Source organism: Lithobates pipiens, unplaced genomic scaffold (assembly GCF_037356315.1).
Source record: "Lithobates pipiens isolate NorthernLeopardFrog02 unplaced genomic scaffold, aLitPip1_a1.2 Scaffold_28, whole genome shotgun sequence".
Lineage (NCBI taxonomy): Eukaryota > Metazoa > Chordata > Amphibia > Anura > Ranidae > Lithobates > Lithobates pipiens.
This window is the reverse complement of record NW_027507789.1, coordinates 147,273,779-147,299,932: the sequence shown is the minus strand read 5'-3', so window position 1 is coordinate 147,299,932 and position 26,154 is coordinate 147,273,779. Positions and strand designations below refer to the sequence as shown.

General features: G+C 44.6%; 1 protein-coding gene across 3 annotated transcripts in view; it reads right to left on the bottom strand.

The window, feature by feature from the left end:
* ITGB4 (integrin subunit beta 4) overlaps nt 1-26,154 on the bottom strand; it is a 126,248-nt gene that overhangs the window by 25,477 nt on the left and 74,617 nt on the right. For all 3 annotated transcript variants that reach the window (XM_077459677.1, XM_077459678.1, XM_077459679.1), the window contains 8 exons: nt 25,759-25,862; nt 24,364-24,422; nt 24,254-24,277; nt 20,508-20,656; nt 19,945-20,124; nt 14,391-14,539; nt 3,492-3,699; nt 2,071-2,225 (listed from right to left, as the gene is read on the bottom strand). In XM_077459677.1, coding sequence (XP_077315803.1) covers nt 2,071-2,225; nt 3,492-3,699; nt 14,391-14,539; nt 19,945-20,124; nt 20,508-20,656; nt 24,254-24,277; nt 24,364-24,422; nt 25,759-25,862 — 1,028 coding nt within the window. The remainder of the gene's footprint in view (nt 1-2,070; nt 2,226-3,491; nt 3,700-14,390; nt 14,540-19,944; nt 20,125-20,507; nt 20,657-24,253; nt 24,278-24,363; nt 24,423-25,758; nt 25,863-26,154) is intronic.

Sequence of the window (26,154 nt, the reverse complement as noted above, 5' to 3'; positions counted from 1 at the left end):
CTACTGCAACCATGGGGTGTGTCATTGTTTGTATGGAACATTCATAAAATGGACTTCAAGAATGTCGGTGTGCAGCCAATTTTTTTCCTTATTCAAATAAACAGGTTCACTTTAATGCCACCCACCCCAGAAGCACATTCTTACCTTCATTTTGCTTTCCTGCCAAAGGAGATGAGGAAAAGCATCTCAGTGTAAGCTCTGAATTACTCGGTTGAGAGCTTACACAGGGCTCAGGACATTTCCATGTGACATCCCTGAACCAATTATCAAGTACCAGTGTTGTGGAAATTTTTATAAATGTATGTTGTCAGATGTCCCCCAGTGTCAGTTTTGCTGTAATACGCTAATGGCGGCGTATTCGCACAGACATTGGTGGAAGACCATTGGCTGCGTAAACCTTCCTGTGGACACGGCAGATCTGTTTTCACTTTTAAGGATGTTCGTTCATGCCTCACCAAGAGGCTGGCCACCTCATAGCGACTGCATTAATGCTCCTAGTAAGCAGATCTGCGTACATGGTGTGGTGGATTATTTAAAGCTTCTCTTTATAAGAAAATAATTCCATGTGCTAATAAGCACAATCATAGCTTTCATGTATATCGCCGGTAAAAGCGCACTAAGACTGCTTTCACACCACACCGCTGATAGCGGCGGCGGTAAAACGCCGCTATGTTTAGCGGCGTTTTACCGCCGGATTTGCGGCGGATTTGCAGCGGATTTGCGGCGCATTTCGGCCGCTAGCGGGGCGCTTTTACCCCCCGCTAGCGGCCGCGAAAGTGTTAAAACCGCCGGCAATACGCCGCAATAGCGGCGTTTTGCCGGCGGCATTACAGCGCTGCCCCATTGATTTCAATGGGCAGCAGCGGTGGAAGAGCGGTAAACACACCGCTCCTTCACCGCTCCAAAGAAGCTGCTGGCAGGACTTTTTTCTGACGTCCTGCCAGCGCACCGCTGTAGTGTGAAAGCCCTCGGGGCTTTCACACTACACACAATGGTGCAGCTTCTTTAGGGCGTTTTGCAGGCGCTATTTCTAACGCTATAGCGCCTGCAAAACGCCCTGGTGTGAAAGGGGTCTTAAATATCTCCAAGTAACACAGACACATATTCTGATATCACGTTGAACTTAGCAGACCATCCTCCCTAGGAAGAGCAGCTCCTTTTATTTATACTGTAAACATGAATAACAAAGGAAGGTGGTGGCTTCATTATCAGCCAATCAGACACTTGTATTCTTGCAAAAGAACCAATCACACACACACATGTATATATCCAAATAAACTTCCAGTAGTGACGTGTGAAGATGGTCGTGTGCAGAGCCATGTGGCAAGCGTCTTGTGAGACAAAAAGTGTCTCACAATTTGAACTAGTACTACTTACATGGCTCTGAACACGATCGTGTACACATTCCCACCGCTACCAATGATGCGAGCCATACTCTATTATGGCTCAGCGGACCATGATTTTGTATGGTTATGCTACGGTTCCCATGTATGCAGATCTGCTTACTAGGAGCGTTAATGCAGTTGCCATGAGGTGGCCAGTCTCTTGGTGAGACATGAACAAACATCCCTAAAAGAGAAAACAGATCTGCCGTGTCCACAAGAAGCTTTCCACAGCCAATGGTCTCCCACCAATGTCTGTATGTGCGAATACGCACACATGGGTGTATTACAGCAAAACTGACACTGGGGGACATCTGACAACATACATTAATAAAAATTTCCACAACAGTAGCACTATCACAGAATGGGAGTTACCTGTATGCTCTTCTATAATTGATAGTACCAGGTATTTCCTTCACCTCTGACAGCTGAACAGATCAGTGGAGGAAAGCAGGAAATGCTGGGAATGCAGGGAGTGAAGAAAACGTGTTGCTTTGCCCTGTATGAGTGTGTTAGTGTGGGAAAAACTTTGCTTTAAGGAGCTGATAGCACTAAAAAAGTATACACAATAAAAAAAGGCAGTACGTAGCATGGAATATGGAATCAGTACATCAAACAAATCGATTTAATGCAGCATTGCAAAAGTAACATGATCACATCTCCCAGGATAGATGACAAAGGTGCTCACCTTGTACCCAGCTGGTTTTCCAGATGGGGGTATCCAGTTGAGTCGGATTTTCCTAGCATTGATCGCCTGGGCGTTAAGGTTGATGGGGGCACCAATCTTGCCACGAGGAGACTGTAGGGATTGCACAGGCATTACCTTCTCCACAACTTCTGTTGCTAAATTGGAGGTAGGAAGGATATCATAGATGAGAGGGGCATTTAATAGCTTTGTTCAAATGTGTAATTGTCTTTTTTGTTTTACTTTTACTCTATTTTATTACACTTAATGCCATCTACACATGGCCTAATTTTTTCTAACCATATAACTGCTCCAATCAAGGCAAGAGGAATATATACATACAGTGGGAAAAATAATTATGCAATCCCCTGCAGATTTTGTAAGCTTGCCCACTTACAAAGAACTGAAGGGTCGACCATTTTTATCATATGTGTATTTTAAATGATAGAGACAGAACATCAACCAAAAATCCTGAAAAAACTTATGATACAAATGTTATAAATTGAGCTGCAGTTCAGCGCGTAAAATAAGTATTTGATCCCCTACCAGCCAGCAATAATTCTGGCTCCCACAGACTGGTTGCAGCATGTGCTCACGCTTGGTACACAGATTTGTCCTGACAATTTAGGAAGGTGCTCCTAACAACAACTCATTATGTGTATAAAAGACACCTGTCCATAGAATCTCTTTCTTCCATTCACACCTCACCATAATGGGCAAGACCAAAGAGCTGTCAAAGGATGTCAGGTACAAGATTGTAGAGCACAAGGCTGTAATGGGCTACAAGACCATCAGGAAGAAGCTTGGTGAGAAGGAGACAACTGTTTAATGGTTATTTTGTATTTCTTCCATTTGTGGATAATTGCTTCATTGTCCTCGGTCTGGAGCTCCATGCAAGATTTCGCCTTATGGGGTAAGGATGATCATGAGAAAAGTGAGGAATCTGCCCAGGACTGCATGGGGAGAGCTTATGAATGATCTCAAAGCCCACAGTGGGTTAGTTAATGCATATAATACTTTATTTTACATCAAAATACTGGTTCCTTTTATTTTTCAATAGAAGGATGTTGGTTAGGAAGGGGTCGGCAAAATGTACTTTTTGGTCCGTTCCGTATAGAATTTGCAAAGTGTATGGACAGCAGCCTATAGATCTGGAAATTAGGAGAGAAGTTAAAATTCCTTATCTTCATACTTCTTCCTTATCTGTATTGAAGCCAAAGGTCCAGCATTGCAGCTGAGCAACTAAAAAGAGATCAACAATGGCAGCAATATTTTTCATTATCTTGACTCTAACTCCTACCCCGACATCAAGGTCAGCCACAATCCTTTTTCTTTTTAGGGGATGTTATCACAAAGAAAATGGCAGTATAACAAAAAATTTTATTATTGTTAATAATCTTATGCTAAAAAATGTCACCTCTCACCTGGGCTGTCATCAATGGTGATGGTGCACTGTGGGTATTTGCCAACCTTGGCCCCATACTTTGGATTACTAAGCTCCAGCAGAAACTGTTTGATCTGGCGGTTTCCCAACAAAGTGTCCACCTCTGACCGGCCAAGCAAAGGAACTGTGATCTCCGAGAGTGTGTCATCTCCTTGGTATGTCAGGTCACCTTCTGAGAATGCATAATCCTGAAACAGAGAAGAAGAAAGAGACCCAGAGAAGTGAATGTGTAATCATCTAGATACCAGTGTATTTCCATATGCTTAACATGTCAATGTGTATAACGTAGAATGTGCCAGGATTGGTGTATGGGCACGGTTTTCTCCATGGCTGCTGTTGTTAAAAAGCCATTAACCAATATAGGCCTCATTGAAAACATCTAAGATAATTTGGGGTGACTCAGGGCTATACTTTTTCCCATACACTCTAGGGAAATACTGTAAACTAAAGATATAGAATATAAATGTGTACATATAGGTCATGGATACAAAAGGTATGCAAACCAAATCTGCAGCTTCTAAGGTTGGTAATAAACTTTTGAAAAGCCATTGACTGAAGTAAGAGAGTGGTTTAATGCACTCCTTTGTTATGGACTAGTATGAACCATGACTATGCAGGTCAGTTCTTATGCCGCGTACACACGATCGGAATTCCGGACAGAAAAAGACTGATGAGAGCTTTTCATCGGAAAATGTGACCGTGTGTATGCTCCATCGAAATTTAGCTGTCCGAATTTCCGGCAGCTAAAAATTCATAGCATGTTCTCAATTTTCCAGACGGAAAAAACTTTCTATCGGTAATTCCGATCGTGTGTATGCAATTCCGACACGCCAAAAATCACGCATGCTCAGATTCAACGAGACAGAAGCTATTGGCTACTGGCTAGTGAACTTCCTTTTTCTATTCCCGTTGTACATGTTGTATGTCACCACGTTATAAACGATCGGAATTTGATGTGACCGTGTGTAGGCAAGACAGCTTGAGCTCGAATTCCATCGGAATTCCGTTGGAAAAACCATCAGAGCTTTTTCCGGGCGGCATAAGTGTAAATTTATAAAAAAAAAATGTAATGAATTAAATTAAATCAACAACAATAAATGTCCCAGATAGAAAATATAGAAGTGGTTTACTGCAGAGAACTTAAGCACAATCATGCAGTTAGAAGAAAAAAAATTGGTAAATTCCTATCTAAATAAAGGATTCTTTACAGTAAGAGCTGTGAAAATGAGGGTCACTTGTTCTTGTTGTTGTTGCTCAGTTGTTTAGTCGTGTCTGACTCTTTGTGACCTCATGGACCATAGCGTGCCAGGCTTTTCTGTCCGCCACTGCCTCCCGTAGCTTGCTTAACTTCACGTTCATTCTTTCAATGATGCTATCTATCCATCTTGTTTTCTGTCATCCTCTTCTCCTTTTTCCTTCCATGTTTCCCAGCATCAGGGTCTATTCCAATGAGTCTTCTCTTCGTATTAGGTGGCCAAAGTATTCGAGTTTCAGCTTCAGGATCTGTCCAATGAATATTCAGGGTGGATTTCCTTTATCCACTAGGCCCCTTCGCATGAGGATTAGCGAACATTATAACGGAGCAGCATATAGTAATGAGAGGAGGTTATCCAATGTATCTAAACACTTAAAATTTACACATGATGGTAACATGGATTCCTTCTCTGTAATCCCTCTCTTTTTGATCCTGCCATAAATTGCACCTCTCTTCTCTGATCCTGTCAAATTGAATTTTTCTTTTTTGATTCTGCCATAAATTTAATCCCTCTCTTTTTGATCCTGCCATAAACGTAATTCCTCTTTTTGATCCTACCATAAATTCAATCCCTCTCTTTGTGATCCTGCCATAAATTGTATCCCTCTTCTCTGATCCTGCCACAATTTGAATTTTTCATTTTTGATCCTGCCATAAACTTAATTCCTCTTTTTGATTTTGCCATAAATTTAATCCCTTTCTTTTTAATCCTGCTATAAATTTAATCCCTCTCTTTTTGATCCTGCCACAAATTACATCCTTCTTCTCTGATCCTGCCATAATTTGAATTTTTCTTTTCTTTTTTGATCCTGCCATAAATTGAATCCCGCTCTTTTTTACCCTGCCATAAATTGAATCCCTCTTTTTTGATCCTGCCATAAATTGAATTCCCCCCCCCCCCTTTTTTTTCTTTTCTCTATCTTTACTTTACTTTGTGGTGTTATCACAAAAAAGAAAAAAAAAAGAAATTTTACTTGAACATAAGTCTGCATTTTCACCTTCTTCTGAGGAATACATTTTTTCCTTGAAGCAATACGGTCTTAATATTTTAGGTAGCATTTTTTATACACACTTCTTCTTGGCTCAACAAATTAACTTTTTATATTGCCTTTTTTTCTCTCCCCCTTCTCATGTTGGCTAAAAACAGGTGTAGTCACTAACCACTTGAATAATTGGTGGTATCAATTAAATGCTAATTTTCTGTGACACTAACCTGATGGGAAAATGGAGTTTGCATATGTGTATGTGAGTATATATATATATATATATATATATATATATATATATATATATATATATATATATATATATATATTGTCATATCTGTTTTAAACCAGCTACAACTAAGGCTATTGCCGAAACGCGTCAGTTTATTGTTTTACTGTCACTCTGATGTACCAACAAACGACACTTCAAGGATTACAGTGTTGCCGTCTCTCCTTACTACTGTTGATTTCCTTTAAGATTGACTGGTTTGATTTTCTTGCCATCCAAAGGACTTTCAAGAATCTTCTCCAACACCGTAGTTCAAAGGCATCAATTCCTCAGCGTTCAGCCTTCCTTATGGTCCAACTTTCACATCCATAACATAGGGTACTACTGGGCATACCACAACTTTGACTATACGGCACTTTGTCGGTAGGGTGATGTCTCTGATTTTATAAAGTTGTCTAGTTTTACCATTGCTTTCCTCCCAAGAAACAAGCGTCTCTTAATTTCATGCCTACAGTCAACGTCTGCCGTCATCTTGGAGCCTAGGAAGATAAAATCTGTCACGGTTTCCATTTCTTCTCCTTCTATTTGCCAAGGAGTGATGGGACCGGTTGCCATGATCTTAGTTTTCTTAATGTTCAATTTCAGGCAAATTTTTGCACTTTCCTCTTACACCTTCATTAAGAGACGCCTTCGTTTTTCTCTACTTTCTGCCATTAGTATGGTATCATCTGCATATCTCAGATTGTTGATATTTCTCCCAGTGATCTTAATTCTGGCTTGTGATTCGTCGATCCTGGCATTTCACATGATGTACTCTGCATATAAGTTAAATAAGTTGGGTGATTAGTATACATCCTTTCCGCACTCCTTTCTCAATTTTGAACCAGTCAGTTGTTCCATGTCCTGTTCTAACTGTTGCTTCTTGACTTGCATAGAGGATTTTCAGAAGACAGGTGAGGTGGTATGGTATTCCAATTTCTTTCAGTATTTGCCACATTTTGTTGTGATCCACACAATCGAAGGCTTTACTGTAGTCACTAAAGCAGAAGTAGACATTCTTCTGGAACTCCCTTGCTTTCTCCATGATCCAGCGAATGTTGGCAATTTGATCTATGGTGCCTCTTTGCAATCCAGCTTGTACTTGTGGTAACAAATCCATGGTAAAATATTGACCCTGGTATTTATTGCCATTATGGTAAAAAATATATCTTTTGTTGCAAAAATTGCATCCAGCCATATTTTTAATTGTTGACACACTGCAGATCACCTAAGGTTTCTGAGGATGTACATGTTTACATTGTTGGGTTGAATGTAATGGCCATAAGTCATTTTTAGCCTATGGCACATGTGTCGCAATCACACAATTCAACATCTTGAGTTCATAAACAGTTTATGTGGAGCTCGAAACTCATCTCTAGCCAAACTTCGAACTCAAGCTCAAATATGATAGCGATTTACAAATACCTCAATTGCGATCCCAACATAGGAAAAAAATGAATCTCAAGGAGTGTAAGCGGACACAGGGCCACACATTGAGATTGGAGGATAAGCGGTTTAACCTTAAACCGAGAAGGAGGTTTTTTGCTGTCAGGGCAAAAAGGATCTGGAACTCTCTTCCACAATTGGTGCTGGCAATGGGGAGTATGGATAGTTTTAAGAGACTCTTTTGCCCTGTAGACACGGTCAGACATTCCGACAACAAAATCCATCGGATTTTTTCTGACGGATTTTGACCAAAACTTGTCTTGCATACACACAGTCGCACAAAGTTGTCAGAAAATCTAATCGTTCAGAACGCGGTGACGTAGAACATGTACAACGGGACTATAAATGGGCCAGTAGCCAATAGCTTTTGTCTTGTAATTTATTCTGAGCATGCGTGGCACTTTGTCCGTCAGAATTGTCTACACACGATCAGAATTTAAATGATTGGATTCTGTTGTTGGAAAATTTTAGATCCAGCTCTCAAACTTTGTGTGTTGGAAATTCCGACGGAAAAAGTCAGATGGAGCCTACACACGATCGGATTTTTCGACAACAAGATCCGATCGCACATTTTCCGACGGAAAGTATGACCCGTGTGTATAGGGCATTAGATATGCATCTTAAGGAACACGATATACAGGGATATGGGAAAAAATTATAGACACTGACACACGTGCACCTACACAGATTGAACTGGATGGACTATTGTCTTTATTCAACCTTACCTACTATGATACCATGAAGCTCTTTTTTTTCCTTTAACCACTTCCTGACTGCCTCACGCTGAAATACATCGGCAGAAGGGCATGTATAGGCAGAATCATGTACCTGTACGCAGTGTTGGTCATCTTACTTTAACCAGTTGCTGACCGCCGGCCGTCAAAAAACGGCCAGGCGGCGCAGCTATTGCGGCGGGAGGCCGTCATATGACGGCCTCCCGTTTAAACAGGGATGCGCGCGATCGTGCGCGCGCATCCCTGTTTCTTCGGTGGCGGCGTGTCACGGAGACACCGCTCGCCACCGAAGGGGGTGAACAGCCATTCGTTATGGCTGTTTACCACGTGATCGGCCGTGATGAAGTCACGGCCGATCACAGATGGTCACACCCCCTACGTGCACGGCGCATGCGCGCGATCGCGAGCGCGCTGCGCGTGCACGTCGGTGGCGGCGTGTTCCCCGGGAACACTGCTCGTCACCGACACTGGTAAACAGCCATTGGCTGGCTGTTTACCCACGTGATCGGCTGTGATCCTTTCACAGCCGATCACTAAAAATGTAAACAAACCGCGGTAACGGGATGTTACCGGGTTCTCCTCCTCACACACTGATCGTGTGTGAGGAGGAGATTGCGGTAACATCTCGTTACCGCCTACAGTACACATCAAGCACACTGATTCCCCCCCCCCCCAATAAAGAGGACCTGTCACCACCCCTCATAATACCTGTCAATCACAGTCCATCAGAGTACCTGTCACAGTCCATCAGAGTACCCGAGTACCTGTCCCAGCCCATCAGAGTACCCGAGTACCTGTCCCGGCCCATCAGGGTACCCGAGTACCTGTCCCGGCCCATCAGAGTACCCGAGTACCTGTCCCGGCCCATCAGGGTACCCGAGTACCTGTCCCAGCCCATCAGAGTACCCGAGTACCTGTCCCAGCCCGTCAGAGTACCCGAGTACCTGTCCCAGCCCATCAGAGTACCCGAGTACCTGTCCCAGCCCATCTGAGTACCCGAGTACCTGTCCCAGCCCATCTGAGTACCCGAGTACCTGTCCCAGCCCATCTGAGTACCCGAGTACCTGTCCCAGCCCATCTGAGTACCCGAGTACCTGTCCCAGCCCATCTGAGTACCCGAGTACCTGTCCCGGCCCATCAGAGTACCCGAGTACCTGTCCCAGCCCATCAGAGTACCCGAGTACCTGTCCCAGCCCATCAGAGTACCCGAGTACCTGTCCCAGCCCATCAGAGTACCCGAGTACCTGTCCCAGCCCATCAGAGTACCCGAGTACCTGTCCCAGCCCATCTGAGTACCCGAGTACCTGTCCCAGCCCATCTGAGTACCCGAGTACCTGTCCCGGCCCATCAGAGTACCCGAGTACCTGTCCCGGCCCATCAGAGTACCCGAGTACCTGTCCCGGCCCATCAGAGTACCCGAGTACCTGTCCCGGCCCATCAGAGTACCCGAGTACCTGTCACGGCACATCAGAGTACCCGAGTACCTGTCACGGCACACCAGAGTATCCGAGTACTTGTCACGGCACATCAGAGTACCCGAGTACCTGTCACGGCCCATCAGTGTACCCGAGTACCTGTCACGGCCCATCAGGGTACCCGAGTACCTGTCACGGCCCATCAGGGTACCCGAGTACCTGTCACGGCCCATCAGGGTACCCGAGTACCTGTCACAGTCCATTAGAGTACCGAGTACCTGTCACAGTCCATTAGAGTACCGAGTACCTGTCACAGTCCATTAGAGTACCGAGTACCTGTCACAGTCCATTAGAGTACCGAGTACCTGTCACAGTCCATTAGAGTACCGAGTACCTGTCACAGTCCATTAGAGCACCGAGTACCTGTCACAGTCCATTAGAGCACCGAGTACCTGTCACAGTCCATTAGAGTACCGAGTACCTGTCACAGTCCATTAGAGTACCGAGTACCTGTCACAGCCCATCTGAGTACCTGAGTACCTGTTCCAGTCCATCTGTGTACCTGAGTACCTGTCACCGCCCTTCAGAGTACCCAAATACCAGTCACCAAACCATCAGAGTACCTGTCACCAGGCCATCAGAGTACCCGAGTACCTGTCACCAGGCCATCAGAGTACCCGAGTACCTGTCACCAGGCCATCAGAGTACCCGAGTACCTGTCACCAGGCCATCAGAGTACCCGAGTACCTGTCACTAGGCCATCAGAGTACCCGAGTACCTGTCACCAGGCCATCAGAGTACCCGAGTACCTGTCACCAGGCCATCAGAGTACCCGAGTACCTGTCACCAGGCCATCAGAGTACCCGAGTACCTGTCACCAGGCCATCAGAGTACCCGAGTACCTGTCACCAGGCCATCAGAGTACCCGAGTACCTGTCACCAGGCCATCAGAGTACCCGAGTACCTGTCACCAGGCCATCAGAGTACCCGGGTACCTATTTGCAGCCCATGTCTCATAGAATATACGTTGGGGTGTTTACTTTCCAAAATGGGGTCATTTTGTGGGTAATTTCACTGTCCTGGTGGTCCAGGACCTTCAGAAGTGTGATGGGTAGGAATGAAATAAGATGTGTCATTTATGCTCCTAGAACGCCTGAACGTACTACTTCAATGTTCGGCCTCTCTATGTGGCCAGGCTGTGTAAAAGTCCTACACATGTGGTATCGCCATACTCGGGAGGAGTAGCAGAATGTATTTTGGGGTGTAATTTTTGCTATATACATGTTATGTGTTAGAAATATCTTATAAATTGACAATTTTGTGTAAAAAAAAAATGCGTTTTAATTTTTTTCCACATATTCCAAAAACCTCTGGAAAAAAATGAACCGTTCAAAAGACTCATTCTGCTTCCCAGATTATACGTTGGGGTGTTTGCTTTCCAAAATGGGGTCATTTTATGGGAAATTCCATTGTGCTGGTACTCCAGGGCCTTCAAAAGTGTAATAGGTGGTTGAGAAATGAGATGCGTAATTTTTGCTCATAGAACGTCTGAAGGTACTACATCAATGTTAGTGCTCTGTATGTGGCCAGGCTGTGTAAAAGTCTCACACACGTGGTATCGCTGTACTCGGGAAGAGTAGCAGAATGTATTTTGGGGTGTCATTTTTGCTATATACATGCTATGTGTTAGAAATATCTTATAAATTGACAATTTTGTGTAAAAAAAATGCGTTTTAATTTTTTTCCACATATTCCAAAAACTTCTGGAAAAAAATTAACCATTCAAAAGACTCATTATGCCTCACAGATTATACGTTGGGGTGTTAGCTTTCCAAAATGGGGTGATTTTATGGGAAATTCCATTGTGCTGGTACTCCAGGGACTTCAAAAGTGTAATAGGTGGTTGAGAAATGAGATGCGTCATTTTTGCTCGTAGAACGTCTGAAGGTACTACATCAATGTTGGTGCTCTGTATGTGGCCAGGCTGTGTAAAAGTCTCACACATGTGGTATCGGCGTACTCGGGAAGAGTAGCAGAATGTATTTTGGGGGGTAATTTGTTGTATGCATATGCTGTGTGTGAGAAATAACCTGATAATATGACAATTTAGTAAAAAAAAAAAAAAAAAAAAAAAAAATCTTCATTTTGCAAAGAATTGTGGGAAAAAATGACAACTTAAAAAAACTCACCATGCTACTTACTTAATACCTTGGGATGTCTACTTTGTAAAAAGGGGTCATTTGGGGGGTATTTGTACTTTCCTGACTAGTTAGAGTCTCAAGAAATTAGGTACACCTGATGTACTGAAGGCCTGATCAGAAGTGATGAATTTTCAGTGATTGGCACCATAGATTGTAGACTCTATAACTTTCACAAAGACCAAATAATATATACTAATGTGGGTTATTTTTACCAAAGATATGTAGCAGTATACATTTTGGCCAAAATTTATGAAGAAAAATTACTAATTAGCAAAAATTTATGACAGAAACGAAGAAAAAGGCATTTTTTTCACAAAATTTACGTTTTATTTTATTTATAGCACAAAAAATAAAAAACCCACTAGTGATTAAATACCACTAAAAGAAAGCTCTATTTGTGTGGAAAAAAGGACGCAAGTTTCATATGGATACTGTGTTGGATGACTGAGTAATTGTCATTCAAAGTGTGAGAGCGCTGAAAGCTGAAAATTGGTCTGGTCAGGAAGGGGGTGTAACTGCACTGTACTGAGGTGGTTAAAAAAGTAATTAGTTAAGTTACAAATTACTTCTCCCAAAAAGTAATTGCGTTAGTAACTCGGTTACTACATTGGAAAAGTAATTTGTTACTCAGCAAACTAACTGTGACAGGGGTGGCAGCGGTGGTACTTGGGGGGTGGCAGCAGTGGTGGTGGTGTACAGTACTTGGGGGGGGTGGCAGCGGTGGTGTACTTGGAGGGGGGGGGTGATAGGCAGAGGTGATACTTGGGGGGGGGGGGGGGGGTGTCAGACAGCAGTGGTGCCATCCTCTCCCACCACCACCTCTGCCTCTTACTGATCCCATCCCCCACCACCACAGATCTCATTCCTACCGTATCCCCCCCCATCACCCCTGTTGTAGAAGTGATGGTGGGTGGGTAGGGATGGGATCGGTAAGAAGCAGAGGTGGTGGAGGACTTGGGATGGATCGATTGCACTGCAATTCGAATCGTCAAACAGTCACTTACTTGAATGCCTCCAGGGATACCTTTCCTCATGGGGAGAGAGACCCTACCCTTCACTCGATTGGTGTCAGCTGACTTCATTTTTCAGTGTCCGCCCTGCCTCCCTACATTCTCTCTCTCTGGATAGGTGGGGCGGGATGGGGCGGGCCAGACAGTCTCTCTGAGTCTCAGCCTCTTCTCAGCTCAGCAGGCGAAAGCCCCCCTCCCTGTGGCGGAACGAACAGCCAGGCAGCGAGGCCACGGTGGGCCTCCCGGGCGGTAGATGTAATTCCGGTAACGCCGTCCAAGTAATGGGAACTGAGTTACCATGAGGGGAAGAGTATTCAGATAGATTACTCTCTAAAGTAACTGCATTAAGTAACTCTGTTTATTTTAACTGAGCTACTTACATCACTGCCTGTACGTTGCCCTTTAAGAGGCGGTGGAGTGCACACGCAGGAAGCTCTGTGAGTCGGGTCGTGGGTCCCGCGGGCTCGATCGCCTCTGGGATACCCGCAATCGCCTCACAGAGAGGAAGTACGGGGAGATGCTAAAGTAAACAAGCATCTCCCTGTTCTGCCTAGCAACAGTGTCACTGATCTCTGCTCTCTGTGATTGGAGCAAAGATCAGTGATGTGTAAAACACAGCCACACCCTCTACAGTTAGCAACATGCCCCTAGGACACGCTTAACCCCTACACTGCCACCTAGTGGTTAACCCTTTCACTGCCAGTGTCATTTACACAGGAATCAGTGCATTTGTATATCACTGATTGCTGTATAAAGGACAATGGTCCCAAAAATGTGTCAAAATTGTCAGATGCATCCGCCATAATGTCGCAGTCACAATAAAAATCGCTGATCGCCGCCATTTAAAAAAATAAATAAAATTTATAAAAATGCCATAAAACTATCCCCCATTTTATAAACGGTATAACTTTTGCGCAAACCAATCAATAATCGCTTATTGCAATTTTTTTTACCAAAAATATGTAGAAGATTACGTATCGGTCTAAACTGAGGAAAAAAAAAACTTTTTTTTATATATTTTTGGGGGATATTTATTATAGCAAAAAGTAAAAAATCATGCTTTTTTTTCCAAAATTGACGTTTTTTGTTTATAGCGCAAAAAATAAAAACTAGAGTTGATCAAATATCACCAAAAGAAAGATCTATTTGTGGGGAAAAAAAAGGATGTAAATTTTGTTTGGGAGCCACGTCACATGACCGCGCAATTGTCAGTTAAAATGACGCAGTGCAGAATCGCAAAAAGTGATCTGGTCAGGAAGGGGGTAAATTCTTACGGGGCTGAAGTGGTTAACGAGATGTGGGCCAGGTCATTCCCCCATAGATCTTGAAAACAAAGAGGCAGGAATGGCCTGGCTCTGGCAGATCACTGGATTACATAGAGGACACAAGGAATACAGAGATGAGTTCAGAGGACAGTCTGAGCTTATCTCTAATGTAGAAAGTCAGTGGGTGGAGGGCTGATTTTACTGCATTAAGCACATATATCTATTTATTCAAATTATAAAGCATGTAAACATTCATCATGATCAACACAAAAAAAATGAAAATGGAGATGAGCCTTTACCTTGCCCTCACGAGCCGTCAGATCCTTTGAGCGGTAGGTAACCTGTGATTTGCCACTCTGCAGAATTTCCCGAGAAACAGGAACACGCGCTATTTGTTCATGGCGGCTGTAGGTATACGCTGGCTTCACAAAGGACACTATACTCTTAGCTGTAATATAGGGAGAGGTTTATGAAGATACCATAGCTCTGGTATAAGACTTTAGAAAAAGTCACCTATGTTACAGTTATAAGAGTTGCTTTTTATGATCAGAATCATTATTTGCAGGGCTTTTCTCAGTGGGAATGCAGTTCTGGCACCTCCAGCACTGAATATATGTAATGCCAAGAGGTGCTGGGTCTATTAATGCTAGCTGCCAGGGGATCTATTGTAGCTGGAGAGGATATTTTTTTTTTTTGGGGGGGGGGGGGGGTTCTATTGTTGCTGGGGAGGTCTGTTGTTGCTGATGGGAGCTATATTGTTGCTGGGGATAGGTTTTATGTTGTTGGAGGGGTCTACTGTTGGGAGAGGGGTCTATTGAGGTTGGCTACAGGAAGATCTGTTGTTGTTGCTGGGATCTCTTGTTGCTGGGGGTATTTTGTTGTGGGTGGCCCATCGTTGCTGGTGGGGGGGGGGTCTATTGTTGCTAGCTGCTGGAGAGTCTATTGATGCTGCTGGGAGTCTATTGTTGCTAGGGATGGGGGAATTTTATTTTGGGTTTTCCATTGTTGCTGGCTGCATGGGAACTATTTTACTGCTTTTCTTGTTACCATTAACAAATTCCATACAAATTATTTAGCACCACAATTGCTACTTGGTTCCTTATTCTCTAAAAGGGGGCAGTACTAGGAGGTGGGTAGGGGCTGGAACCAAGGAACGGTGCTCGGAGGTGGGTAGGGGTGGAGACAAGGAACGGTGCTCGGAGGTGGGTAGGGGGTGCAGACAAGGAACGGTGCTCTGAGGTGGGTAGGTTGGTGGAGACAAGGAACGGTGCTCGGAGGTAGGTAGGGGGTGAAGACAAGGAACGGTGCTCTGAGGTGGGTAGGGGGTGCAGACAAGGAACGGTGCTTGGAGGTGGGTAGGGGGTGGAGACAAGGAACGGTGCTCGGAGGTGGGTAGGGGGTGAAGACAAGGAACGGTGCTCGGAGGTGGGTAGGGGGTGGAGACAAGGAACGGTGCTCGGAGGTGGGTAGGGGGTGAAGACAAGGAACGGTGCTCTGAGGTGGGTAGGTTGGTAGAGACAAGGAACGGTGCTTGGAGGTGGGTAGGGGGTGGAGACAAGGAACGGTGCTTGGAGGTGGGTAGGGGGTGAAGACAAGGAACGGTGCTCTGAGGTGGGTAGGGGGTGGAGACAAGGAACGGTGCTCTGAGGTTGGTAGGGGGTGAAGACAAGGAATGGTGCTTGGAGGTGGGTAGGTTGGTGGAGACAAGGAACAGTGCTTGGAGGTGGGTAGGGGGTGGAGACAAGTGGTGACTCAGAAAAGGGAAGTTTCTGCACCTATTGTCTGAGATAAAAAGCCCTAATTATTTGTAATGGCAGGGGTTATTAGAACTCAGGATCTGTCACTTGCACTCAAAGGGAATGCCTATGCCCCACCTTTTCCACCCAGCTGCTCCATTCATAGAGGCTGTACTGCAATTTCTATGAATGGAGGGGGCGGACCTTTCAAACATACACTCCTCCTACATTTATACATCCTGTTTCATTCATAGAAGCTCTAGAACTGTTTCCAAGATTGGAGCAGCTGGGCACAAAAGGCGGACATAGCCTCTAGATTAGAGCAAATGACAACTCCTCATTTCCATTAACCCCCGCCACACCAGAAGATAATGGCCTCAGGGTAACATTGTATGAGACATCGTATGACAAAAATATATAAAAATAACAGAAAATAAAGTAATTAAACTTTAAGATGACTCACTGGGATAAGTGTGGGTAGAATGAAGCAGCAAATACCTAATATTGACTATATACATGCTAAATGATCAACCATAGATTCAATTATATATATATATATATATATATATATATATATATATATATATATATATATATATATATATATATATATATATATATATACATACACACACAGTGGTGTGAAAAAGTGTTTGCCCCCTTCCTCATTTCCTGTTCCTTTGCATGTTTGTCACACTTAAGTGTTTTGGAACATCAAACCAATTTAAACAATAGTCAAGGACAACACAAGTAAACACAAAATGCAATTTGTAAATGAAGGTGTTTATTATTAAAGGTGAAAAAAAATCCAAACCATCATGGCCCTGTGTGAAAAAGTGATTGCCCCCTAAACCTAATAACTGGTTGGGCCACCCTTAGCAGCAACAACTGCAACCAAGCGTTTGTGATAACGTGCAATGAGGCTTTTACAGCGTCCTGGAGGAATTTTGGCCCACTCATCTTTGCAGAATTGTCCTAATTTAGTTACATTAGAGGGTTTTCGAGCATGAACGGCCTTTTTAAGGTCATACCACAACATCTCAATAGGATTCAGGTCAGGACTTTGGCTAGGCCACTCCAAAGTCTTCATTTTGTTTTTCTTCAGCCATTCGGTGGTGGACTTGCTGGTGTGTTTAGGATCATTGTCCTGCTGCAGAACCCAAGTTCGTTTCAGCTTGAGTACACCAACAGATGGTCGGACATTCTCCTTCAGGATCTCTTGGTAGACAGCAGAATTCATAGTTCCTTTTATCACGGCAAGTCTTCCAGGTCCTGAAGCAGCAAAACAGCCCCAGACCATCACACTACCACCACCATATTTTACTGTTGGTATAATGTTCTTTTTATGAAATGCAGTGTTCCTTCTACGCCAGATATACTTGGACACACACCTTCCAAAGAGTTCCACTTTTGTCTCATCGGTCCACAGAATGTTGTCCCAAAAGTCTTGGGGATCATCAAGATGTGTTGTGGAGAAATTGAGACGAGCTTTGATGTTCTTTTTGCTCAGCAGTGGCTTTCTCCTTGGAACTCTGCCATGCAGGCCATTTTTGCCCAGTCTTTTCCTGATGGTGGAGGCATGAACGCTGACCTTAACTGAGGCAAGTGAGGCCTGCAGTTCCTTGGACGTTGTTGTGGGGTCTTTTGTGACCTCTTGGATGAGTCGTCGCTGCGCTCTTGGGGTAATTTTGGGCGGCCGGCCACTCCTGGGAAGGTTCACCACTGTTCCATGTCTTCGCCATTTGTGGATAATGGCTCTCACTGTGGTTCGCTGGATTCCCAAAGCTTTGGAAATGGCTTTATAACCCTTTCCAGACTGATAGATCTCAATTACTTTCTTTCTCAATTGTTCCTGAATTTCTTTGGGTCTCGGCATGATGTGTAGCTTTTAGGCCCGGTTCACACCGCTGCGGGGGGAGATCCGGATGTGATTCGCACAGCAAATCACATCCGATCTCTGTAGCGATGCGAGTTCAGCCATACAGATAGTATGGCTGAATTCGCAGCGCTCCCGCAGCAAACTCGCACGGGACCCTTTTTTGGGTCCGCAACAGAATCGGATCGCATGGGGGTTCACACCATGCGATCCGATTCCTGTGCGAGTCGGCAGATCGCACTGCGATATGCCGACGGATCTGGGGGTGTCATTAACATAACATTGACACTCCCAGCCGTCCGCATAGGGCAGTGTGAACTGCCGGCGGGAGGTGTGCGATGCGGGTAAACGCCGCGGATTCGCGGCGTTCCCGCATCGCTATAGTGTGAACCCGGCCTTAAGGATCTTCTGGTGGACCTTACTGTGTCAAGCAGCTCCTATTTAAGTGATGCCTTGATTGTGAACAGGTGTGGCAATAATCAGGTCTGGGTGTGGCTAGAGAAATTGAACTCAGGTGTGGACAACCACAGTTATAGTATGTTTTAACAAGGGGGGCAATCACTTTTTCACACAGGGCCATGATGGTTTGGATTTTTTTTCACCTTTAATAATAAACACCTTCATTTACAAATTGCATTTTGTGTTTACTTGTGTTGTCCTTGACTATTGTTTAAATTGGTTTGATGTTCCGAAACACTTAAGTGTGACAAACATGCAAAGGAACAGGAAATGAGGAAGGGGGCAAACACTTTTTCACACCACTGTATTATATATATATATATATATATATGTGTATAAAGCCAAAGCTTTTATTGTTCAGCTTTGGAAAGAGTAGAGGGTGGGTTAAACACCCTGTCAGTTTTTTTATTTGTTTCCCATAGAGAAGATTTCCCTTCACTTCCTGTCCCAGAGACACAACAGGAACTAAAATGAGGGGAAATTCTCTCTTACATAGTTGTCAGTAGAATAGGTGTCCTCATATTCAAGAGACAACCATAACATTTCCGATTTAGCATCACTTTCTGTTGCTGTGACAATGGTCACCAGGACAAACAGAACACAGGTAGCAATAAAGACCTCACAGAGGTTCTAAACCAGGTCAAAACCTTCCAGACTACGTAAAATAAAAAAGAAATAAAAACTTTTGGCTTTAGATATACATTATTACCAAAAGTATTGGGACACCTGCCTTTACACGCATATGAAGTTTAATGGCATCCCAGTCTTCGCCCCTTGGGTTCAATATTGAGTTGGCCCACCCTTTGCAGCTATAACAGCTTCAACTCTTCTGGGAAGGCTTTCCACAAGGTTTAGGAGGGTGTCTATGGGAATGTTTGCATTTGTGAGGTCAGGCTCTGATGTGGACAAGAAGGCCTGATTTGCAGTCTCCGCTCTAATTCACCCCAAAGGTGTACGGTTGGGTTGAGGTCAGGACTCTGTGCAGGCCAGTCAACTTCCTCCACCCCAAACTCACTCATCCATATCTTAATGGACCTTGCTTTGTACACTGATCCAAATCATTTAGTGGAGGGGGATTATGGTGTGAGGTAGTTTTTTAGAGGCTGGGCTTAGTTCTCTTAAGACATCAGCATACCAAGACATTTTGGACGATTTCATGCTCCCAACTTTGTGGAAACAGTTTGGGGATGGCCCCTTTCTGTTCCAACATGACTGCACACCAATACACAAAGCAAGCTCCATAAAGACATGAATGAGCGAGTTTGGGGTGGAGGAACTTGACTGGCCTGCACAGAGCCCTGACCAATAGAACCTCTTTGGGATGAATTAGAGTGAAGACCGCAAGCCAGGCCTTCTCATCCACATCAGAGCCTGACCTCACAAATGCACTTCTGGAAGAATGGTCAAACATTCCCATAGACACCCTTCTGAACCTTGTGGAAAGCCTTCCCAGAAGAGTTGAAGCTGTTATAGCTGCAAAGGGTGGGCCAACTCAATATTGAACCCTACGGGCTAAGACTGGGATGCCATTAAATTTCATGTGTGTGTAAAGGCAGGCGTCAATGATTTGCCTCCAATTCAACTTCATTTTCTATCAAGCCTGATCCTTTCTTTCTGATGACAATGAACAATTCGCCCATTTAGTGTGATAAATGTCAGGCTAATTACACTGAATTATCATATTGCTATATGTATGGCCAGCATAAGTCAGACATACATACAGTAGGTAATACATGTGTCTCATGAATGGAATAGTCATGTAAAGGACATCACTGCTCCCACCTTGCTCCTTAATGATTGTAATGTTAACATTTTTCTTTCCCAGGTTGGCGATTCCTGTGGGAACCTCCAGTGCCTCCACCAATAACTGCTTCTCATCGTCATCTTCTGGTCTGATGAAAAGGGGCACACGAACATCCACGAGTTCCACTCCCTCCTGAAATTCCACCAGCCCGTGGGCATCTATTAAAAAATACAAAGAGGTAAGGCAAACAGAAAAAATAAATGCCCTGAACTTGAAGGGTAAGCCTGTGCTTTGCCCATGCAGAAAAAAGCAAAAGGTTCCCTTTAATTGTTGTGCCAGCAGTAGCTCATTACCCACTTCCTTACCTCCCATGGGGCACTGCTAATGTCTGGCCCTGAAGGCACCCAGGGCTGTCACATGGGAGTAGTAGTGATAAAACTTGATTAGGCTCCAAGTCATGGCTAACACTCTTCACGCCTGGCAGTCCAATGGAGCAGTGGAAGAGTAAAGGATAGGTGTGTATAACCTATTGGTTGCCATGCATGGGCAAAGCCCATGTTCCTTTTAGTTGATGCTGGTCTCAGAGAAATGTAGCACTCACCTCTGTCAGATATGACTGTGTAGTAGCCAGGGGTAACTTTCAAGTCTTGGAAAGACTCTTGGGTGACATGTTTCTCTGTGACTTTTACAATTTCAGGTTCAGCTTCTCTTGGAGCCATCAATACGGTGTCTGCAATTGTGTGGTCCTGTCTGTAATAAAATGCATTAACAATCATTATATGTCATTGAAGTTATGGAGGAAACAGGTGTAGTAGCGCTTCCACCTCTATTTCCAGCTCCACCCGGTTCTCAGACTGTCAGGCTGCTGAAGCCTCTGTATATATGAATCCCTGGAGAAAAAGTTGGCACTCGGGATAACATCAAATAGCGGTCTTCCTTTACTGAAGTAACATGTAAAACAGCCAACGTGTTTCGGCTGTCAGGCCTTAAAGTATAACTAAAGGCAAAAGTTTTTTTTTTTTTTTTTTTTTTTTATGTTTTGGATAGAGTGGAGAATGATTAGAACACAAGTTCTGATGACCTGGGGGTCCCCAAGGAATTTGCAGGGATTTCCTCTCGCTTCCTGTTTGGCTATGAGACAGGAAGTGAAGGGAAATCTCCCCAATGGAACACAGTGGAAAAAAAATGTGTCGTTGGTTATAACCCTCCCTTACACTATCCAAAATGTAAAAGAATATTTTGCCTATAGCTCTACTTTAATCATGGCCATGATTAAGGCCTGGCAGCCGAAACGAGTTGGCAGTTTTCTAGCTGTTATTCATGGTATTTCAATAAAGGAAGACCGTTAATTGATGTTATCCCGATTGCTGACTTTAACTCAACTTCATGGACTTATACTGTATAAGCCTGGATGGAGATATTAAAAAAACAAGCAATTTACTACAAAATTTCGGAACGTTCTGAGAGATCGCACAACAGGTTCAGGCCTTGTGTCTGTTTACACAGCAATGGTTAGCAGGAAGGTATTGTCTGGGGTAAGTGAACGTTGTTACTGGGATTAGACGGGGATGAATGAGATAGTTGGTAAGGGGTGAATTTTCGATATGACAAACTATCAGGCATTTTGGGTTTCTTGAATTATTATGTAGCGCCGGCTCCTGAAGAGCACATGCTATGTTTCTGAAATTGAATGTTACACCTGAACTATAGTTTGGTTTGGGTATAATTATTCTAAATTTTGACCTCAGCATCAGTCTGACTGGACTATAGGGCGTTCAGCCTGGCCATAGGGGGCACTGTCTCTTCTGGCAGGCATGGAAACACAGTCTGGTTGGGTGCTTTAAGGTTACTTTCTCACGGAACCAGCCCAGTGAGCGTGTCACTCTTGCTGTGCTTTCTGGGAGAGGGTACTTAAGATGCGGATTATTATTATTCACGATTTATATAGCGCCAACAGTTTACGCAGTGCTTTACAATGTATAGGGGGGGGGGGACACAATTACAGTACAATACAAAAGGTACAGGAGGGCCTTGCTCGTAGAGCTTACATTCTAAAGGGAGGGGTTGGTGGTACAAAAGGTAATAGCTGCAGAGAATGATTTCATGGGGGTGACTCGGGGACAGTTAGGTGGGTGTGGGATAGGCTTCCCTGAATAAATGAGTTTTCAGGGAACTCCTAAAGGTGGACAGGGTAGGGGCTGAGCGGACAGACTGGGGCAGGGAATTCCAGAGGATGGGAGGAGTTCCAGAGGATGGGAGGATGGGGTGGATGTCACGTGGTTCGGGGTTCTGGTCCAAGTATGTTCTGACTCCATGGTCCTGGTCCTCCTGACCAGCCCCCAGGAAGGCTATGGCCTGGGGTGCGGATCCACCCGACTTTATGTCTTCGGGGCTGGCTAGCTCGAGGCAAGGAAACTAAGGAAAGGATTTGGAGGTGGTCCGGTGCCGTCTCCGGTCGTGGAGAGGTCTAGCAACTTTGTAGCTATCCAGGGGAGGACTCTTCAGAAGAAGGCCATGCATGGGTTGGCTTCTTAGCAAGAGCCTGGTGAGGCTGAGGGACCTAAGTGAATCCAATTTCGGGAGGTATTGCTGAACCGGCTGAAAGATACTGGTACCAAACGAGTGTTCTACAAGTATTCAAGTTTTCAAGTTTCCTTGTTCATGTTCTACAACAAAGTCTGTGGCAGAGACTTGTTCCTGATTTAACCACTTGAGACCCACGCTATAGCCGAATGACGGCTACAGCGCGGATCTCTTTTTCCGGGACTACGTCTATGAGACTCGACTGATCACCGATCAGAGCAAGGGGTCGATCCCGACCCCTTATCACGTGATCAGCTGTCAGCCAATGACAGCTGATCATGTGATATAACGGAGCCGGTAATCGGCTATTATTCCTCCTCGCGCTGACAGCGCGTCCCGATCACGGCCAGCCCTGCCAGTGCCCACCTGCCCCCTCATCAATAAAGATGATTAAAAAATAAGTGCCCTCCGTCAGTGCCACCCAGCAGTGCCCATAGTGCCACCCAGCAGTGCCCACAGTGCCACCCAGCAGTGCCCACAGTGCCACCCAGCAGTGCCCACAATCTGCCTCAACAAAGGTGCTGCACCCCAGTGCCACATATCCGTGCCCATCAGTGTCATCTACCAGTGCCCATCAGTGCCGCCCATCAGTGCCCAGCAGTGCCACCTATCAGAGCCACCTATTAGTGCCACCTATCAGTGCCCATCAGTCCCATCTATCAGTGCCCCTTAGTGCCACCCATCTGTGCCACCCATCCGTGCCCATCTTATCTGTGCCCATCTTTGCCCATCAGTGCCGCCTTATCTGTGCCTATTAGTGCCGCCTTAACTATGCCTATCAGTGCCCACCAGTGCAGCCCATCAGTGCCCACCAGTGCAGCCCATCAGTGCCCACCAGTGCAGCCCATCAGTGCCCACCAGTGCAGCCCATCAGTGCCCTCCAGTGCAGCCCATCAGTGCCCTCCAGTGCAGCCCATCAGTGCCCTCCAGTGCAGCCCATCAGTGCCCTCCAGTGCAGCCCATCAGTGCCCTCCAGTGCAGCCCATCAGTGCCCTCCAGTGCAGCCCATCAGTGCCCACCAGTGCAGCCCATCAGTGCCCACCAGTGCAGCCCATCAGTGCCGCCTCATCAGCGCACTTCAATGAAGGAGAAAAATGACCTGTTTGCAAAATTTTATAACAAACTATTAAACATGATTTTTTTTTTTTTGCATCTTTTTTTGTTTGTTTAGCAAAAAATAAAACTCCCAGCTGGAATTAAATACCACCAAAAGAAAGCTCTATTTGTGGAAAAAAAATGATAAAAATGTCATTTGGGTACAGTGTTGTATGCCCGCGCAATTGTCATTCAAAGCGCATCAGCGCTGAAAGCTGAAAATTGGTCTGGGACTGAGGGGGGTTTAAGTGCCCAGTAAGCAAGTGGTTAAGCACCCTGTTGGTTGCTAGGCCTTGTGAGAGAGGGACTATCCAACTAGAGTGAACATCCAGCTGTGAATGGCTATTCTCTGGATTTAGTCAAAGTAAGCAAGTTCTTTATCATTGACTTTGACACTAAGAGTACCTGGACTTTTCTCCTAACCCTCTGATCCTATACTGAGAGACTGTTCATTAACTACGTTTTTGCAAATAAAAATCCCTTTAAGCGTCCTTCTCTAAAGTTTCTGGGCCATCTACCACGGGAACCCCTAGACGCGCAAATCGAGTGAAGGTAACAGTAAGCCCAATCAAACCAGCAGCTCCTTCAGGGGGTTAGTGCTACAATTACATATTGTTTGTTCAATTAGAAAGGTGGACAGATGTCCAAAAACTAAGACAGTGTTCATACCTTTTGCCTGCATTGGACTGTAACCTAGAAGGAAACAAGAAGTAGACAAACTGTAATTTCTTGTATTCTGTGAGATGAATGTAAATGCTCCAAATAAAAGCCAGACTTACCGGAAATTGGTCTGCTTCACCTTGTGTGTTCCAGGTATCACTTTATACACCTCATTGAGCTATGGGAATATACATTATTTGTAAGATAAATACTTATTAGACAGCGATAAATGTGTAAAATGTGAAACTTCATTGTCTTCCATTGGTATGGCCAATACCATTGGTTGGAGTTGGCAATTTAGGCACTCGAGTTGTGATGAAACTACACATCTCATCATGCCTCTGCCTCTGGGAGTCATGTCTTTGGTTGGCAGAGTCTCATGTCACCACGGATGGAGTGCTGAAGTTGCCAACCCCTGCTGTGGGTGTAGCAATCACCTTGGATAATCCTAAAACCAAGTGAATTATCCCTATCAGAAAATAAGTATGAACCAGCTTGGAGACATTTCCAGCGATACTATTATTGTATTCACCCATCAGCTATGTGTTCTAAAAGTGTATCTCTAACCAAAAACTTTTAGGTTTGGACAAATTGGTGATGTTTCTTTATCTTGGAGAGATTTCCTTTCACTTTCTGCTGCTAAAGATACTGTACAAATTAATTGGTGTACAAATTAGGTGATGGATTTCCAAATCTTTTCTGTCCTTCAAATAGTAAAGTTATTACTTGATCAAATAGCGTCATATAATAAACCTTAGGTTCATCCAAATCATAAGAATATGCATTAGGTTCCATACCACAAAGCCTTACAGTTAGGTAGATAGGGCTGTGAATAAGGGGGTACCACCAGTCCCCCTGTAAGAGGCCCAGGCTAGCAGAGGGGCCCAGGCAACAGGGTGAATTGGATGTGGGAAGATCAATTACTGCAACTAATCCCCTGTATCTTTGCAGCAGTTGAAAGCTGGCTTCTTCTCCTCTCCCTCCCATTGGCTTTCAGCTGCTAAAGAGAGAGCCAATACAATTGATCAGTTACAGTAATTGCCCACAGTGCTGCCAGCTTCCCTCCTCTCCTTCCTTGGTAAGTATGTCCTATTTACCAGCCCCTTCCTTTCCTGAATGACTCACCCATCACTCACTGTGTTCTTTCATAACTGAAACATTGGCTGTATGGGGCCCCATGTTAGGGTCACTGTATGGGGCCCTGTGGTTTCTAACAGCAGCCCTATAGGTAGACCTTGTATAGGCTTGTGTAGGTACAGCTAGGTGATAATCAGGAACCAAACAAATATAGATATTGCCATCAATCCTGGGAAAGTTGAAAGTGAGGCTTTATTGATGGCAAGCTATCTATAGCATGAAGAGATTCATTTACACTTTCATGAGCAAGCCCTTTGAAATAATGGTTTTATAAGGACCAAAATGTATTGGACTTCATAGCAAGAATGGCCACTAAAAATTGAAACAAGACCATCACAGGGTGTACCATGGGGGGGCAGCCCACTGTATTTAATTACCGTTTGTTCAACTTCCCGACGGAGCTGCTCACATTCCCTTGTCTGAGGCTTAGACAGGTTCTCGGTGAAAAGGCGAGCCAACCTCAGTGAGACGCCATATGGGACTGAAAGAGAAGACATTGATATATTGTAGCCACCATACACCATAACTAACAGTGCTGAAAAGCACCCCTTTGAGCTATGGACCTAGCATCACATATATTTTTTCATGTAGCACTCTCACCAAGATCGCAGTACTACTCCCGACAAAGCCTTCATCTGCCTTTTCCCTCCAAAAGGTCAGCACCATATGTGTTCATGAATCATCCAGGGTCAGCATCTATTTGCTACACTGGTGATGCTGGCTCAGATGACACGATCACATAAATCCTGGTACCTGTGAAGTTCTTGGCCGTT